Here is a 17999-nt window from a genome sequence, read left to right on the forward strand (position 1 = left end):
GTTTATGTTACATTATGTATATTTCTGTTAAGCACAAAGATCAGTACCATTTGGTAAAGATAAAAATGAATGTAGAAAAAAATAATGAGCATATAATATTACATTCAAGGTAACTTGACTGTGCCTACATATATTCTAGTCCCACCTTCCTGCACCGCAGAGCCCGCACCCCAGCCAGAGCCCGCACCCTCCAACCCCCACTGCAACCCCCCCGCCCCAGCCCAGAGCTCCCTCTCGCACCCTGAACTCCACATTTCTGGCTCTACCCCAGAGCCCACATCCCCCCTGGAGCCTTCACCCGCCCCTGCACCACAACCCCCAATTTCATAAGCATTCATGGCCTGCCATACAATTTCTATACCCAGATGTGGCCCTTGGGCCAAAAAGTTTGCCCACTCCTGCTCTAGCAGAAGTTCCCTCCTCAGCCCTGGCAGCTTCCTTGCAGGCAGCTTCTTTCCCTGGGTTGGACTGAGTTTTCAAGTTCATTCCCCTTCCGGCTGGAGGGGAGGGAGGGTGAAAACAACCGCTCCCCTTCCTGGCTGGGGGGGTGGGTGGGGAGTGGAGACTCCAAACTCGGTGCTACTCCTGCTCTGCTAGCTCCAGCTGCCTTGGGCTGGCAGCACCAGTGTCTTCACCTCCTAGCTGTAAGTGGCTGCCCCACGAGTGGCAATGGGAACAGGCAGCCCACATGTGCTTACCTTGAAGATGCAGTACAGACACAGTAGAGTACTTGAGTTTTTTTGTTTTTGTTTTTGTTTGGGGAGGTCTCTGCTGCTGTGTGATTGGTTACTTCCGGTTTCACACGGTATCCAGTTGACCGTTCAGTCCGTAACTCTGGTGTTCCTACCTTTGAGGTTCTACTGTGTAACTTTTTTTTTCACTTTTTAATTTATTCCAGCAAGACCTTTGCACTTTCTTGATATCCCGAGCCTGCAAGAATTCCACCCTGGCTAACTACTTATATTGGTATGTCAAGTCTTACTTCGTATTATAGTAGCACTGAGGGTCTCCAAATTTGAGATTAGGGTCCAATTGTGCAAGGTGCTGTACAGACACAGAATAAAAGCTAGTCCTTGCCCTGAGGAACTTAATATCTAAATTTGAGACAGATGCAACAGTGGGTTTAAATAAACAAAAGGAGGGATGAGGATTACACAGTGTGCAGTTACATAGTATAAAGATGCAAAAAGAAAAGGAGTACTTGTGGCACCTTAGAGACTAACCAATTTATTTGAGCATGAGCTTTCGTGAGCTACAGCTCATGCTCAAATAAATTGGTTAGTCTCTAAGGTGCCACAAGTACTCCTTTTCTTTTTGCGAATACAGACTAACACGGCTGTTACTCTGAAACCTGTCATAGTATAAAGATGGCAGTCACTGGTTTACAGAATAACAAATGTGTATGCATATGTCTCTAGATAAAGTGAGAGCATTATATTTGCAATGATCAAAATACAATTTTAAATTCTCACTTTATGGTCTAAAAGTGTCATTCAATTGGAATAAATAAACACTGTAATTCAGTTTTGGATTGTGTAATAATTTTTTGGCTTTCATAGCAATCTGTCTATAGTACTCAGTTCGTGCACTGTATTCTAGCACTTAATAAAATGCATAATTGGCATAAGTCATTGTAAACCTGTTGTGCTAAACTAAGACTTGCTTGATTAGCTATCACGGATGAGTACCATAGGATATCTAAATAAGACAGTGCTGCAAATGGTTCCCCCTCACCCCCTTTATGAATGACCTATAGTTGTGATGCCTTGTCCAGGTGATTGAAGTTTTGCACTTAAATCACTGCACTAAATATGTACCCAGGTTTTATAATTCTATATGTCATTGATTGAAAATGGTTATCAGTAGTATGCTGTAACTAATACTAATATGCTATGAATAGCACATATGGTTGGAAATGAAAGGGGTGAATTAAAATACATTGTCCAAAATGGTGTGCCAAAAAAATGACTTATTCTGACAGTGCTTCCAGTTGTAAATCCATCCTCGCAAAATATCTCCTTGTTTTCCCTCTCACGTACAATATTTAAATTTAAAAATATTAATCAAATGGAAGCATGATTTACTACAACACATGGTGAACATGCTAGCATACACTTTTTCTCTGTCATAGCCTAGAATATTTGTTTAAATTAAAAATATAATGGGCTACTTTTCTGAAGATAAGGAACTACAAGCGTGATTACTGGAAATAGAAGTTAAATATTTGGTCTGGTCAAACATTCTTATTTATTGAAATAGAAATAACTTAGTCTAGCTTCGCTCACTTAAATGTGTGGTTCATTTCACAGTCATTACTGAAGCTTTTGCATTTTTCCAATTACATAAAACCCAAAACCTTTTCATACATGCAAGATTGTGTGCGGTTTGTATCACTAGAGAATACAAGTACATTGCATTCTGAAACTTGGAACAAACTTTCTTCTTCCTAACTCATTCAGTCAACAAACTGTCAAGCTCTCTCAAAACACTCTTGCCTTCTGACCACAAAATCAACTAATTTATTCTTTCTTTTCCTTTCAGACATCTCAATTTCTCAGTGACAAAATCCAAATGTCACAGCTCCAGTTTGATCTGGCATAGCCATAAATCCTTTTGGCTGCTGATCACATTATGTTTTTCAGCTAACCAGACGCAGCATGAGCTTAAAGCAATCAATAGAAAAATTCAGTAATCCTTGAAACTCCGGCATCACATTCATATTACTGTGATATTAGAGCCATTCCTGTACTTTTTCACGTTTGTGCATAGATGACTAAAACTGTGTTTTGTGTATGCACCATCTACTGAGGCATATGATATCAGGCCTTTGGGCCTGCCTCTCGAGAAGTTAGAGAGACACCATGTAGTACTTTCCTTTGCAAAGAAAGATGAGATAAAGGCACATTTTAACGCATTTCTTTGCATTTTCCCTATTCCCCTTCGCTTGTTGAGTACATAAGCTTTGAAAATATACATGAGAAGCTGTCAGACTTCATTTCCTCTGTAGTAAGATCTAAATTCGTAGTCTTAAAAAAGGCTATCCTACTAGTAATCACTGCTGCAAGAGTAAGAGAGCTTTGGAAATGACTTCTGGTTAGCTATAGGATTTATCAAAATTATAGCCCTTGTGAAATACAAGTATTTGTCTGGATACTGAATGTATTTCACATTTTGTTATGAATTTGTAAATTAGTTTAGAACGATGTATCGCAGACAAGCTTGATGGAAAATTCACACTTGATATGTAGCAAGCTCTTGAATCAATTTGAAGAGAGAGCCCACGACAGCAGATTATCTAATGGATTGTGCAGTTTCCTGCAGTTGATTTTCTACATTGAGAAGAGACCATTTTGATACATTCTTCTATGGCTACCAAATTTAGATATTAATCCTTGTCTACTCAAAACATGCTCTTCAATCCAGAAATGTAGCTAGGTCATACAATCCTCTGCACCTAGTCCTTGTATCCATGTGCAGTTTTGTCAACTTTTGCATAGTTTTGTCTTGGGAATGGAATTGCAGCTCCATTTTTGAATTGGCTCAAGTTGTCACCTCGTTTCCTCCTTTCATCTCCCATGCTGTTAAATGAATTTCTTTCTCTTTCAGGTGCCTGACACAGTGTTTAATTTGCGCCAGGGCTTGCCAGGGTTGAGTCCTGACACCGCTGGGCTTGGCAGTTCATAGCCCCGGCACCTCTAGGCTTGCTGTATCTGTTACGAATGTAAAAAAATTGCTTGAGCCCCAGCACCTCTTTCATTACAAATTAAGCACTGACTGGACAGTAGTTGTCCCAGCATATAACCAGTTTCAGTGATCTAAAATGGAAACAAAGTATATGTTGCATAAGATAAGTAGAAACGTAATTGTTCAGCAGAGCATAAAATCAACTAGACTTAATATTAGGAAAAGTGTAGTTAGCTCGGCTCTCAGATTTATTCATTTGGTTTAATTTGTAATCAACATTCTTGTCAGCACTCCTCAAACTTGCTATGGTCTTTCTCAGTATTTAAAAACCCAGTTATCCAATCAGTAACAAAAATATTCTGCCCATGCACCTCTGATGTTGGAGGAGGTATTCCATTGAGCCTGTGTAGTGCCTAACATGTTGGAGCTCCAGTCCTGGGGCACCACCATAAGGTAAGCAGAAAGGTAACTGTCACAGCATGGGTGGAATTAGTCCATAACGTCTGTGAAGACTGATTAGGTTCACTACATTTGCATAGTCACTTGATCTATTTCAAACCAAGCATTAGAAAATGTAATGTATTCAGTTAGATATTAAATAGCCCCGCCTAGAATACGCACATGTCAAGGTTCCTCCCCCACTCTGAACTCTAGGGTACAGATGTGGGGACCTGCATGAAAAACCTCCTAAGCTTATCTTTACCAGCTTAGGTCAAAACTTCCCCAAGGTACAAAATATTCCACCCGTCGTCCTTGGATTGGCCGCTACCACCACCAAACTAATACTAGTTACTGGGGAAGAGCTGTTTGGACGCGTCTTTCCCCCCAAAATACTTCCCAAAACCTTGCACCCCACTTCCTGGACAAGGTTTGGTAAAAAGCCTCACCAATTTGCCTAGGTGACTACAGACCCAGACCCTTGGATCTGAGAACAATGAAAAAGCATTCAGTTTCTTACAAGAAGACTTTTAATAAAAATAGAAGTAAATAGAAATAAAGAAATCCCCCCCCTGTAAAATCAGGATGGTAGATATCTTACAGGGTAATTAGATTCAAAAACATAGAGAACCCCTCTAGGCAAAACCTTAAGTTACAAAAAAGATACCCAGACAGAAATAGTTATTCTATTCAGCACAATTCTTTTCTCAGCCATTTAAAGAAATCATAATCTAACACATACCTAGCTAGATTACTTACTAAAAGTTCTAAGACTCCATTCCTGGTCTATCCCCGGCAGAAAACCAGCATATAGACAGACACACAGACCCTTTGTTTCTCTCCTTCCTCCCAGCTTTTGAAAGTATCTTGTCTCCTCATTGGTCATTTTGGTCAGGTGCCAGCGAGGTTACCTTTAGCTTCTTAACCCTTTACAGGTGAGAGGAGCTTTCCCCTGGCCAGGAGGGATTTCAAAGGGGTTTACCCTTCCCTTTATATTTATGACAGCACAGTTGTATGTATTGTGCTATATTATATCTCAGAGGATAGAAGGAGGATAATTGACAAACCGCCTGTTTTGGTTAGCATTACTTTATCGTTTATAAGTGAAATTATATTTCTATGCTGCATATGAAATAACCTATAAGGTCAATCAGAGTAAGAACCACACACAATTTACCAAAATAAGGCATGAAATTAAAAATGATTGTAAAATATTGTTCTCTTCTTTGGTTGTGGCCTCTAATCTGGTGGTCCTTTAAAAAATGAACAGTAACCTCTTTGCAAAGCCATGCTCTGGGATCACTCAATTATTCTTCCACCCCAATTGCTGATGGAACATGCAGTGACAATGCATTGGGCGGGGGAGAATGGGGGTTCAAGAGGTTGTTTGCACTGCCATTTTGTAGCACTCAGATTAGGAATGGGTAATAGAGCAGTGAGAATGGTGGAAATACTCCTCTCAATGAGTGGTAGGACAAATGATTAGTGTAGATGGATATGCAATGGGGCAGAGGTGTGTGTCTGGTATACCCATCCATACGTGCTCCGTTTGAGTGCTACCACTCTGTCTTAAGTGAAAGTAAATCTCAAGTGTTTCAAGTACTCCATATATCAGTGGAAAGACCCAGGGTGTCTGTCCCTGATACTGCTACCTGAAGGTTCAGGTTTTGCCCTGAATCAAGTAAAGATTAGTTTTGCTGTAATTGCAGATCTTTATTACACAGCTGTAGTACTGCACAGGTAAGGGATTTGTGTTGCAGAAGGACAACCTAACTGAGATTGTTTTTGTGTTAAAGGTATGTAATAGTGGAATGTGAAGACCAAGACACTCAGCAGAGGGATCCAAAAACTCATGAAATGTACCTAAATGTGATGAGACGGTTTAGTCAGGCTCTATTAAAGGTAACCCATCCCTTAGGTAATGAAAGATTAAGCAGTTTGCAGGTATTTGCTTTCTTTAAAAAGACACTAGTTTCCTATGATGCCATAGCATAAGCATTGCAGTCTGCCAAACCCCTACTTCTCCCTGGAATTAATTTGATCTGCTGTAAATGGTGTAATTTTAGTTCAGAACAAATGAATGCAACTATCAAGGGAAGTGTTTCCCTTTCTCTATTTGTTGCTTTTCAGGTAAATTGTAAACTGACTTTTCATATCATGCTTGCCTGTAGACCCCTTGCATCTGGCAGTGAATGTCTGATATTTTGGAGGAATATTTGGCCCTGCTTGACAAACTGGAGGCTGGATCACTAGCCTTTGCTGAATCAAGAAGCAGTGCCAATCTGTGTGTCAGCAGTAGAGGGTGCTGATGTAGTGAAAAAGGGTCCTTCTCCTGAGCTATAGTTCATAACATCTGGCATATATGTACAGAGTTAGCTGGCTTAAGTCCAACAGTCAGGTATCTTTCATTGCATTTTACTTCACATCTCATTAATGCTGCTTCAAGGTTTTTATGTGACTCATGTAGTACAAAGGCATATTTCACATGCAAGAATCTTCATGAAACTTACTTCCCCCCCCCCCCCCCCTGTGAATTAGTTTGTCATGCATGAATGTTTACCCCTCAAATTATTATTGTTGATGTAAATGGAAGTGCACTGAAAGGTCAGATAACTGATTGCCAGCTATGGTAATTCTGATTACATTTTACAGAAAATACTGTGCTTTGAATGAACTCTGAAATGAAAGATAATTGATCTTTTTTATTAACTTGGGAAATCTAGCTAGACTAAGAATAAATGTACAAATTTCAGATGTAATTATGGAACAAAGACCTAATTTTCTGTTTCTTTTTCATTCACGTAGGGTGATAAATCTGTCAGGGTTATGCGTTCTTTGCTGGCAGCGCAGCAGACATTTGTAGATCGACTGGTTCATCTAATGAAGGCAGTGCAGCGTGAAAGTGGGAATCGTAAAAAAAAGGTAAATGCAGGAATAAAAAAAATTGTGGTTAAAATTTTAGAGTAGGAGTGTTAGTTTTCACTGGAAACTTTTGATAAGTTGTGTAACAAGATATTCTGAATTTTTCTAATGTCTTATCTAGTTAAGCATATATGCTAATATGCAGTGTATGTGTTTTGGTTAGACTGAAGTATTTTAGCTCTTTTGGCCTTTTTTGCTTTGAGCTATTCTAGTTCTGTTTGTTTGGGTTTTTTTGGTCGCCTTTTTGGAAACACACATGGAAGACTCAAATTTCTGGGAAATTTTTTCTCAAAGATGCTTTTTGATCAATTTATTTTTCCTCTCTAATTTATACAACTATAACTGTCTTGTACCCTCTGGAAGGTGTATTCAGAGTAGCGCTTTGGCTCTAAGGGTACATCTACACAGCAGCTGGGAAGTGTGATTCCTACCTCAGGTAGATGTACATGCACTAGGTCTGCTTGAACTAGTGCCTAAAAACAGTGTGGTCATGGCAGCTGCCTGAATGCAATTCTGCCTGACCCTCTCTCCGGGTATGTACTTGGGTAGCTTATGTTTTGCGTTTTTTAGACAGGGTTTTTTACGCCTTTCTTAGCTATTAATTGTGGTATATTTACTGTGTCAGTAGTTTATCTATTTTTTCCCCTTTCACCCTTTGGTGAGTGGAGTTAGAAACCGATGGGTTTTTTGGTTGTATATTTATGATTCTTGATTTTCTTTTAATCTTTTTGGTCCTGTGTTTTTGAGACATTTGACTGTATGCCATGTTCATTCTATTCATTTTATCTTTGTTACTGCTTGTGTCCTTCAGTCCTTCAATAGCATCGTTAATAACAGTTTCACCACCTCCTTTCTCCCCCAAAAATGTTGTGCTGAAAATTTCATTTCCTTATTGTAGGACCCATTTTCCATAGCATGTACTAAATTACTTTTTAATACTGATTTGTGCCTGAGATTTTCATATACATTTACATGGAAAAGTATGAATGTGGTATAGCAGCAGCAAGACACTGGAAACCACCATAATCCTAAATACTAATATAGATTGAGACATATGGACTTCATAATCTGATTTTAGACTAATCATTAGATTTTACTATCATCTCCTCCTTAATCCACCAGAAAATCTGGATAAGAATCAGGATCTTTCTAATTAAAAACAAACTTTGCATTGTAGCTGAGCTTTCAGAGATCTTGGATACACACTGAAAATGTCTGAACTTTATTACAAATATTAGCTGAAGAGCTTGATACTATATGTTCCAATCTCTATATAGTGTTTTTTAAGATCCAAGTATTTATGGCATATGAGTTAAAATGAACAAAAACAACACAACAACTCCCTTTTTATATGTTTATTGGTTCTTTATACCAATATTCAACAAGGAGCTTTAATCTTCTGTGAGGTCTTGGATATTTTTAATATGCATTTATAACTTTCATCAAGCCTGTTAAGTTGAATTTATTTGAACGAACACACACACACACACTCTCACACTCTGTTTATCCAGAAAAAGGAATATATTTAGTCATGCTTTGTGTGATTGTATCTATAATACATAAAGGGGAAAATACATTATGAAAATTGGGTAATATGCATATGTTCTTGAAATGTGCTTCTGGCCTATAATCTATCCTACACATAAACCACAGAGAAACACTTGCAACATGTATCGTATATAGTAATTGCCGACATATTTCTATATAACTCAAATGTGTGGGTTCGGGCTATCATCTGGCCTGCAGCAACTGGCCATTGTAAATATGCCCAGGGGTGTTTGAGCTAATATAGTGGACCTATGCCCCTCCGGTTTGCCTCTGGCTGGTGGTAAAATCAGTGGAATCTGCTGCATCTCTCTTCACTTCTTGTCTATTCTGTGCATGGTTGGCAGGAGGAAATAGGGCGGCTGTTGAGCATTTGGTGCATAAGTTCTTTATTATATAGGCTATTAGGTAAATAGTTCTGACTGAATTGTAGTTTTAAAAATGTGTGCAGTATTGATTATTTTAAAATATAGTAGATTCAATATTATAAATCTAGGGCCAGCTCCTACAGTGAGATTGTCGCAGGTTTTTACCACCACGAGTGAACCCGTTGAAGTCAGCAGGGCTCCATACAGGTGCAGGGCTCCATCAGTATAATTCCAAGTGCAGGATCATATCCTAGAGCAGTGAGACTCAGAGTGTGGCTTGTGAGCCGCAAGTGGCTCTTTAATGCATCTTCTTTGGCTCTTTGAAGCACATGATATAAAACACTGTGTGATTTAATTATTAACCAGTTATTAAGTTATTAATCAGGATGCTTTCATCATGTTATTAACCAATTAGGTTATCAACTTGCACTAAGTTTATTAACTTATTTGCTGTGAGAATTATATAAAAGTAAATATTTCCCCCATCATACAGTTTTAAATATGAATAGTTCTATAGTAACTGGAACAATGAACTCACACTACTATTGCTCTTTTGGGTAATGTTGGTCACTAATTTGACTCCTGAACCCCTGAGATCTGAGTATCACTGTCCTAGAGCATGAACAGACCTTGTAGAAGAGAATGAAAGACCTCTATTAATGTGGAAAACCAACACCCCTTCATAGGGGCATGTAACCAATTTACAAAAATACAAAGAAATTATTGGAAGGTTACTATCCCTGACACAACTAAACCTGCATGTATTTCTATGACTGACTTTGAACTGGGTGTAGAATATCTGATTACTTTGCCTGTTCTGCATTTTTTTTTTTAAATTTCACGTTGTGCTAAAGATGAACGTTACATTGCTTTGAAGGCATAAAGTGCTTTATAAATGCTATATTATTTGGATATACATCTGCTTTTTTGTTACTGCACATTTTTATACCCAACTATATAAACATTTCTGCAAAGGTTGTTCTCATGCTTTTCCATCTGTATTTCTTTTAAACTCCATTTGCATTTTCATCTAATTGGACTTTTGGGTTTTTACTCTTTTTTTTTTTTTAGAATGAGAGGCTACAGGCATTACTTGCAGACAATGAGAAGATGAATTTATCAGATGTAGAACTTATTCCACTTCCTTTAGAGCCTCAGGTGAAAATCAGAGGAATAATCCCAGAGACAGCTACACTGTTTAAGGTAAATGAGAGAGGTCTTCCATTGAATAAGTGAGTTACAATTAAACCTTAATTTTTGAAATACTAACAGAAACGTTACCTTGAAAAACTACTTGCTGTTAAATTTATCAAACAAGCTTTGTGCTCCTGAAGTTGGGAGGCTAATATCACTGAATTTAGTGGGGCAATGCACGATCAAAGTATCTGTACCCGAGTGCAACCAATGCTGAAGTGGCATTTTGGTCTAAAAGACTGTATCCTCTACTCTTTCCTTATGAAATGCTGTGAGTGTGTGCATACTAATTGATTCATAGAATCATAGAATATCAGGGTTGGAAGGGACCTCAGGAGGTCATCTAGTCCAACCCCCCGCTCAAAAGCAGGACCAATCCCCAATTAAATCATCCCAGCCAGAGCTTTGTCAAGCCTGACCTTAAAAACCTCTAAGGAAGGAGATTCCACCACCTCCCTAGGCAACGCATTCCAGTGTTTCACCACCCTCCTAGTGAAAAAGTTTTTCCTAATATCCAACCTAAACCTCCCCCACTGCAACTTGAGACCATTACTCCTTGTCCTGTCCTTTTCTACCACTGAGAATAGTCTAGAACCATCCTCTCTAGAACCACCTCTCAGGTAGTTGAAAGCTGCTATCAAATCCCCCCTCATTCTTCTCTTCTGCAGACTAAACAATCCCAGTTCCCTCAGCCTTTCCTCATAAGTCATGTGTTCCAGACCCCTAATCATTTTTGTTGCCCTTCGCTGGACTCTTTCCAATTTATCCACATCCTTCTTGTAGTGTGGGGCCCAAAACTGGACACAGCACTCCAGATGAGGCCTCACCAATGTCGAATAGAGGGGGACGATCACGTCCCTCGATCTGCTCGCTATGCCCCTACTTATACATCCCAAAATGCCATTGGCCTTCTTGGCAACAAGGGCACACTGCTGACTCATATCCAGCTTCTCTTCCACTGTCACCCCTAGGTCCTTTTCCGCAGAACTGCTGCCTAGCCATTCGGTCCCTAGTTTGTAGCTGTGCATTGGGTTCTTCCGTCCTAAGTGCAGGACCCTGCACTTATCCTTATTGAACCTCGTCAGATTTCTTTTGGCCCAATCCTCCAACTTGTCTAGGTCCCTCTGTATCCTATCCCTGCCCTCCAGCGTAATTGGCCACAATACTGTAAGCAATGGAGTTGACGTAGAGGGATGGGCTTTACATTTTGTTCTGAGCGGGGTGAGATCCATGAACATTTTGATATTCAGACAGGACTTCCCTATCTGAGGGCTAGCTACTAAGAGATCAGAGCCAGCACAACAATGGTCCACCATCCATTCTATATGACTTATTAAAAATCCATGATCAACAGAGTCAAACCTTGCTGATAGACTGTTTGTTATGAACTGGGTGCAAATGGTAGTAATAGTGGTGATGCGCAAATGGGTGCATAACTTATGTGTCTGCCAAAATTCTGCGTAAATCACAAAGATGTGCATCTTCCTACAATCTTCCAGCACCTCACCTTCTCTGGCCACACTGTAGAGTTTTCTCCATGTGTGCATTTATGTTTTCTTCGGAATAGAGTGTTTCTTCTTCATTGCCTTCACCTTGTCTGATCATTTGGGGTTGGTAGTTCTGTTGTTCATTTTCAAGCATTCTTGTCAAGTGTCTTCTCCATGCTGATACGAGCCTTCTTCATGTCCTCCTTCAGCATCACAAACCAACTTTTCTAAGTCTTCCTCATGGTCTTTACCCTGTGACTACTAGCTTTTGACTACCCTGTGACTACTTCATCTCACGTGACTAGCCATCTCAGTTTATGCTCCCTCTGCTTTTCCACAATGGGGCAACCTGCATTGTGGTTTGTACCATTTCATTGTGTAGCCTATCGGCACTGGCGTCCAACTGAGCATACTCATTTCAGGAGTGTGAAGAGTTGTTGTTCTTTCTTCTTCATTGGCCAGCATTCTGATCTATACATCATGGCTGACATAATCATGAACTTATACGCTTTGTTCTTTAGTTTACTTGGCATATTCTTATTGCAGAGATTTCCCTTCAACTTTATTTTTAATTTGCAGACCCCTAAAATTTTTTGAATGGAGGTGTGGACCCCTTTGGAAATCTTGTACATAGTCTGTGGACCTCCGGGGATCCACGGACCACAGGTTGAAAACTACTGTTCTATGGTAATGACAACCTTTCACAAACATCTTAAACATATTCTATGGACCTCGAGAGATCTGTGGACCACAGGTTGGAAACTACTGGTTTACACCAAGCACTTTTCATGTGGCTACTAACATCTGCATTTACCTTCCTGTTATGACTCAACGCTGTGCTAAGATATTTAAATTGTTGCACAGATTTTAACTCTACGCCATCTAATTTTACTGGCTTCTCATTATCTCTCAACAAAGCATCATATTATTCCATCTTTTTTTGGCTGATTCATAAACCATTTTCTTCTAATGCAGATCTCCATAGTCGTAACCCCCTTTCCAGTTTGTATTATCTTCTTGGCGCAACATATTATCATTGTTACAAAGCATGCCCAAAGGAGCTTTTCCCCTGATGTCCTGTGTCAAGGTATCCATTATAATCACAAACGTGAATGGACTTAAGGCTGATCCTGGGTGTTGATCTACCATCATGGTGAATGACTCACTGTAGCTGCAACTGCTTCTCACTACCCTTGTACATGGCCATGATAGTCCGAACGTATGTCTCCAGCAGATTATGCCACAGCAGGTGCCATCATAATAATTCTCTAGGAACTTTGTCATAAGACATCTCTTATTCTAAATGCAATTCCTTGTGTTTCTCCCTGTGCTGCTTCTGCAACACTCAGGCTGCAAACACTGCATCCATTGTTGACCGTCCTGGCATGCACCTGAATTGGTGGTGGTTTACTTGGTGCTCCAGCTCCTCCCACAGTCTTTATAATTCTTGCAGGCATTTCATCGGGTGAATCATTAACTTGATGGGTTGGTAATTACTACATTCTTGAACATCTCCTTTATGCTTAAAAATAGGGACGAATTTTCAATTTTCCAGTATAGTTAATTAAGGTGAAAAAGTTTGTCGTCATAACCATGGTCTGTTGCTTTAAATGCCTCAATTGGTACACTATTCGGTCCCTCTGCCTTGCCATGTTTCATCATCTTCAGCAATGTCTGAGTCTCCACCAGGATGGTAAATCTTGTAAGGTTGTTGCTTGTGCATAGTTTCCTCAGTGGTTTCTTTACATTCTCTTTACTGAGCAGTTTCTCATAAACCTGCTGCCACCTCCTAATGACGTCACACTCTTCCACCAGTGCTCTTCTGTTTTCTTCTTTAATCCACTTCACAGTTCCCAAGTCTCTGTGCTTCTTTGCCTAATCTTGGGTAATCTATATATTCCTTTCCCTCCTTCCTTCCATAGTAGTCCTGTGTAAAAGACTTTAAGCGCCTGACCCTTAGCTTCTGTAACTGCTCTTTTGTTGTTGTTGTTGTTGTTGTTGTTTTGCTGTTTTCTTTACCAGCTTGTATTCCTCATAATTGTCTACCATTCCTACTTTCTGCCATCATTTACACCTTTCCTTCTTCTTTACAGATTCTTGTACATTGTTTGACCACCACTATGTCCCCTTGCAATGAACTTTCCCTCATTTTGTTTGGCCACATGCAGCTTGTGAATAGTCAGTAATGTGTTTGGATATTTTCCCCCAAACCTCTTTGGTATCATTGTGGTCAGTTTGATCGTTGCCCGAACTCAGTAGAATCTTTGTCCTTATACCTCAGACTAACTTCCCTTTCCGCAAGGCTCTACCTCTTCGTTCCACAACTATCTTTTGTCCCCCACTAGCCTTTTCACCCAGAAGTCAATTGCACAGCAATATAAATTGCTTATGATTTGCTCTCCTGGCATCAGTTTAGTCTCACATTTTTAGGTTACTTCCTTACAAGAGGAAGAGATCTAAAAATGTGAGAGAGGCTAAACTCAACCCAGGAGAGTTATTACAAACAATTGACCTCGGACCTGTTGGTACCACACTCGTGTGTAATTAAGTACTCTTCCTTCTTTACAATGTATCTATTGGTAATAATCAGGCCATGGGCTCTGGCTAACTCTTAAGATAGCGCCACCGGCTTCATTTCTGGTTCCAAAGTCTCATCCTCCATGACGTCATTGTAGTCGTCACTGTGTTCTCCTACATGTGTGTGGAGGTCTGCTCCAATAATCAAGTACTCTGCTTGTGGAACTTCACTTGTCACTGGGTTCAGCACTATCTGGAATTCTGCCTTCTCCTCAGTCACACAACCAACCTGCAGTGCATATCCGAATAAAAAAAAACCACAAATATTTGTTCTCTGCTCCAGGGCTTTGGAGCGGAGCCCGGAGCTGGAGCGTGGAGCAGCTCCGGAGCAGCGGAGCTGCAGGGGTTTTTGCTGGAGCTGGAGTAGAGCCGGAGCACAGATCCAAAGCCCTGTTCTGCTCAGTACTATTCTAACTTTCATTGACCAGTTGCTCTTCTTTAGGATGACCTCTACCTTGTCCTGTAATAATTCTGCTACAATTATTCATACTCTGTTCCTCCTTGCTACTGAAGTGAGCTGTAGCTCACGAAAGCTCATGCTCAAATAAATTGGTTAGTCTCTAAGGTGCCACAAGTCCTCCTTTTCTTTTTGCGAATACAGACTAACACGGTTGTTACTCTGAAACCAATACTTTATCTTGTAACCATCTCCAGTGTTTATGGATTTTGACCACTTCCATTTTGTTTCTTGTATGCAGGCAATATGCACTCTCCTTCTTTTGTGTCTCAGCTACTTCTCTTGATTTCGTAGTCATTGTTTACACATTCAGTGAAACCAAACATAATTCTTGGGCTTGCTTCTTCAGCTGCATGTGCCCTTAATGGGGTGGCCTTTTCATATTTTCCACAGCTGTCTGGTGAAGTGGTTGCACGTTGATTCCAGGGGATGCCATAGCATTCTAGTGATGTGGTCCCTGAAGACAAAAACCCATAGAGCATATGTGTTTGGCACACTTCCCGGCACACTTTTACAAACTGGCTGGCCAGGCCTGATGTTCTTCGGTTGAAATCAGAGTCCATTATCCTAGGTGGACTAGGTTGAATGAGCCCCACCTGCCCAGAGCAATCTGGTTATAAGGTGCCAGATACTCGCCGTTCACACTCCCATTTTCAACTAAGAACAGCTCTGCCATGAGAAGGCAAGCAGTAGTTTAGCTGTCAGAGGCTATACATTATGCTAATCAGATGAGGCATTTTCTTGGCAATGAGAGCTCACCCCCAAAGCCACCTAAACTATGACTGCTCTTTAGGATGCACTGTCTTTCTACAGCTACACGTAAAACTAAAGGTGGGATTAGGGAGATTTTTACAAGTCAAAATAGCAAGCTCTTTAGCCGGGATAAGAATGACCTTGTCCCAACAGACGTACCCATTGTTTAGGAGAGGACAAGGAGCTATCTGTCATCTGAGGTTCACAGTACTCCTGTAGTAGTTCGTTGGTCTGTAGGGCAGTCACTTTCCTCTATGACACAGCTCCAGAGCACTGCAGAACCCTTAGCTGATCCTGGCAAACTAATCACCTATTGTTTGGAGAGCAATTTGTTTTGCAACAAAAGCTTTGACAGATGGTTGTCGTTCACCCATAGCACGCTGAATCTTTGTGGGAATGTAATGCTTAATTGTCTAGACAGATTCTGGATCGTGTAGCAGAGCAGCTACTTTAGCAATGTATTGGAAGTCAGCCTTTGACATGAGGTGGTGGTTTTCTTTTCAATTTAAAAAAGAAAAACCATAACAAAGCAAGATTGGGAGGTCCAGCATGGTCCTATTTAAAGCAAGCAAGATACGTATAATTCATGAGCTGCCCAAAAGAGAGCCAGAATTTAGATCCAATCTTTCAGTAGGTGCCATTGGTGTCCAAGTGCACTTTGAGAAGATGGTGGCCACTCAATTCTATCTCTTCCCCCGAGAAAGAGGTTGGAGACTAGTCAGTAACTAGTAAACTCTACAGAACCAGAAAAAATGTCCTTGAGGAAGGATGGGGCCTCTGTGCTTTTGAGTCTAAGTAACATCTTTTGACTTCAGTCATAGCTTTTCTCTACAACCTCATTAAGTCCTTGTGTAGAAGAATAAGGAGCGAAATTTTTCAGAGAAAAAGTAAGTATCAGTAGAAGATGTGAAAACCACTGCCTCAGAGCACTTACTGCAAACAGCTCTCGTGAAATTGATCCATTAAAAATCTCCCTTGTGTACCTGATTTTTATTTCATTTTTGTTTGAGAGGTCTCACTTGATGAATTACAGTAGATAAATTTATTCATGTAGATAATTGATCTTCAGCTCATTTTATGAAGGGTGAAACTGCAAACAGAATTAAATTAGTTCTTTTAAAAAAACATTTAAATTTGTTACTTTTGCTTAATTAATTGAGAAAGCAGTTAATTGGTTTGAAAATGTCCTATCCCTATCATTTCTTTGACATTTATAATGTAATTATTGAGTTTCCCTATGGGTTTTTTTTTTTCTGGTCAGTTTAAAATGTTTTGCTTCTTTTATATGGTGCTTCGAAGTTTGAATCAGATGTGCACAAACTTAATTTCTGCATTTTCCCCTAATTAAAGAGGAAAGAATGATTTAATTTTTTTTTACCAGGATCCATTTGATTTGTCTTACTGCTTCTCTAAGATTTCTCACGGAGTGCTATATCCTCTGTGGATGAATGGAATCTAGAAATTATATAAAAACTGGAAGTTCTATGGTCAAACTTTTGCTAAGTGGGGGCAGTACGTTCTTGATGCAGTGTCATGGACTATGGAACACAATATTAGAGTGCCAAATGAGTCCTATTGGAGCAGTCTTCAGAGCCTATTGCAAAACACACCATTTTGCAGATGTATTAGGCTAGAAGGCTAAAAAGCAAATGAGAGAGGCAATTATAAATGAATTTACTCACATGTAGGGAAGGATTCCCAACTTAGATTTGTCCCAGTGAAGTTGAGTATTCAATTTGTTCTAGTGTACTGGTTCATGGCTAATTTCTTTTTCCAGAGTGCCCTAATGCCTGCCCAGTTATTCTTCAAGACAGAAGATGGAGGCAAATATCCTGTAATATTTAAACATGGTGATGATTTACGTCAAGATCAACTTATTCTTCAAATTATTTCACTCATGGACAAGGTGATGAACGTTAATCAAGTGTTTCTTAATCTCACTATTAAACATCTGTTTTATTGTTTATACAAGCTGAGGAAATTTTTCTTGGTTAAAACCCAGAAAACACAAGATATTAATGCAGCTTAATTCAGTACTCTTTTATTGTAGCTGTTACATTCCAAAAAATTCCAGTCCTTACAAATATTATTTAATGTCCTCTGTGGACAAAGAAGAAATGAGCAAACAGACTTTCACTTATGCCTTATGACAGATCTGAACTAAGTTTCCTCAAAAGGGAATAAGTTACTGTATTAAACCACAGCACAACCTAGCCTCTTTTAAAAAAATGTTTGATTATTTTTAACTGTTCCACTCATGTTTGTGTTTTCCTTCCAGCTGTTACGTAAGGAGAATCTGGATTTGAAGCTAACACCATATAAGGTGCTGGCTACTAGTACAAAGCATGGTAAAGTTATTTCTTTTTTTAAAAAAAAACACTGAAAATAATCAGGTATTTGTCTTCCTCAGTTTCACTTACCTGGATGCAGACATTCTCTAACTCAGGCTTCTTGTTAGTGTCACAGGAGGGTACAGCTGACTTCAGGTTGTAAGATTTCTTTATAACAAACTTGGGAAACTTGCTTAAAATCAGATTAGTGTTTATTCTTTACCTTCTATTTCCCCTCTCCAGC

The 17999-nt window shown here is 39.6% G+C and overlaps 1 protein-coding gene across 7 annotated transcripts in view; it reads left to right on the plus strand.

Annotated features, from left to right (window-relative positions):
* The window catches only part of PIK3C3 (phosphatidylinositol 3-kinase catalytic subunit type 3), a 137463-nt gene that overhangs the window by 50183 nt on the left and 69281 nt on the right, over positions 1 to 17999 (plus strand). For 6 of the 7 annotated variants that reach the window (XR_012158836.1, XM_073343431.1, XM_073343432.1 and 3 more), the window contains 6 exons: positions 899 to 966; positions 5919 to 6024; positions 6928 to 7044; positions 10029 to 10160; positions 17203 to 17331; positions 17704 to 17773. Coding sequence is in view for 6 of the 7 variants with exons in the window: in XM_073343431.1 (XP_073199532.1) it covers positions 899 to 966; positions 5919 to 6024; positions 6928 to 7044; positions 10029 to 10160; positions 17203 to 17331; positions 17704 to 17773 (622 nt within the window). In the remaining variant the exon portion in view is untranslated. The remainder of the gene's footprint in view (positions 1 to 898; positions 967 to 5918; positions 6025 to 6927; positions 7045 to 10028; positions 10161 to 17202; positions 17332 to 17703; positions 17774 to 17999) is intronic. The other variant, XM_073343433.1, reaches the window with a different exon arrangement.

This window comes from Lepidochelys kempii, chromosome 5, assembly GCF_965140265.1.
Source record: "Lepidochelys kempii isolate rLepKem1 chromosome 5, rLepKem1.hap2, whole genome shotgun sequence".
NCBI lineage: Eukaryota > Metazoa > Chordata > Testudines > Cheloniidae > Lepidochelys > Lepidochelys kempii.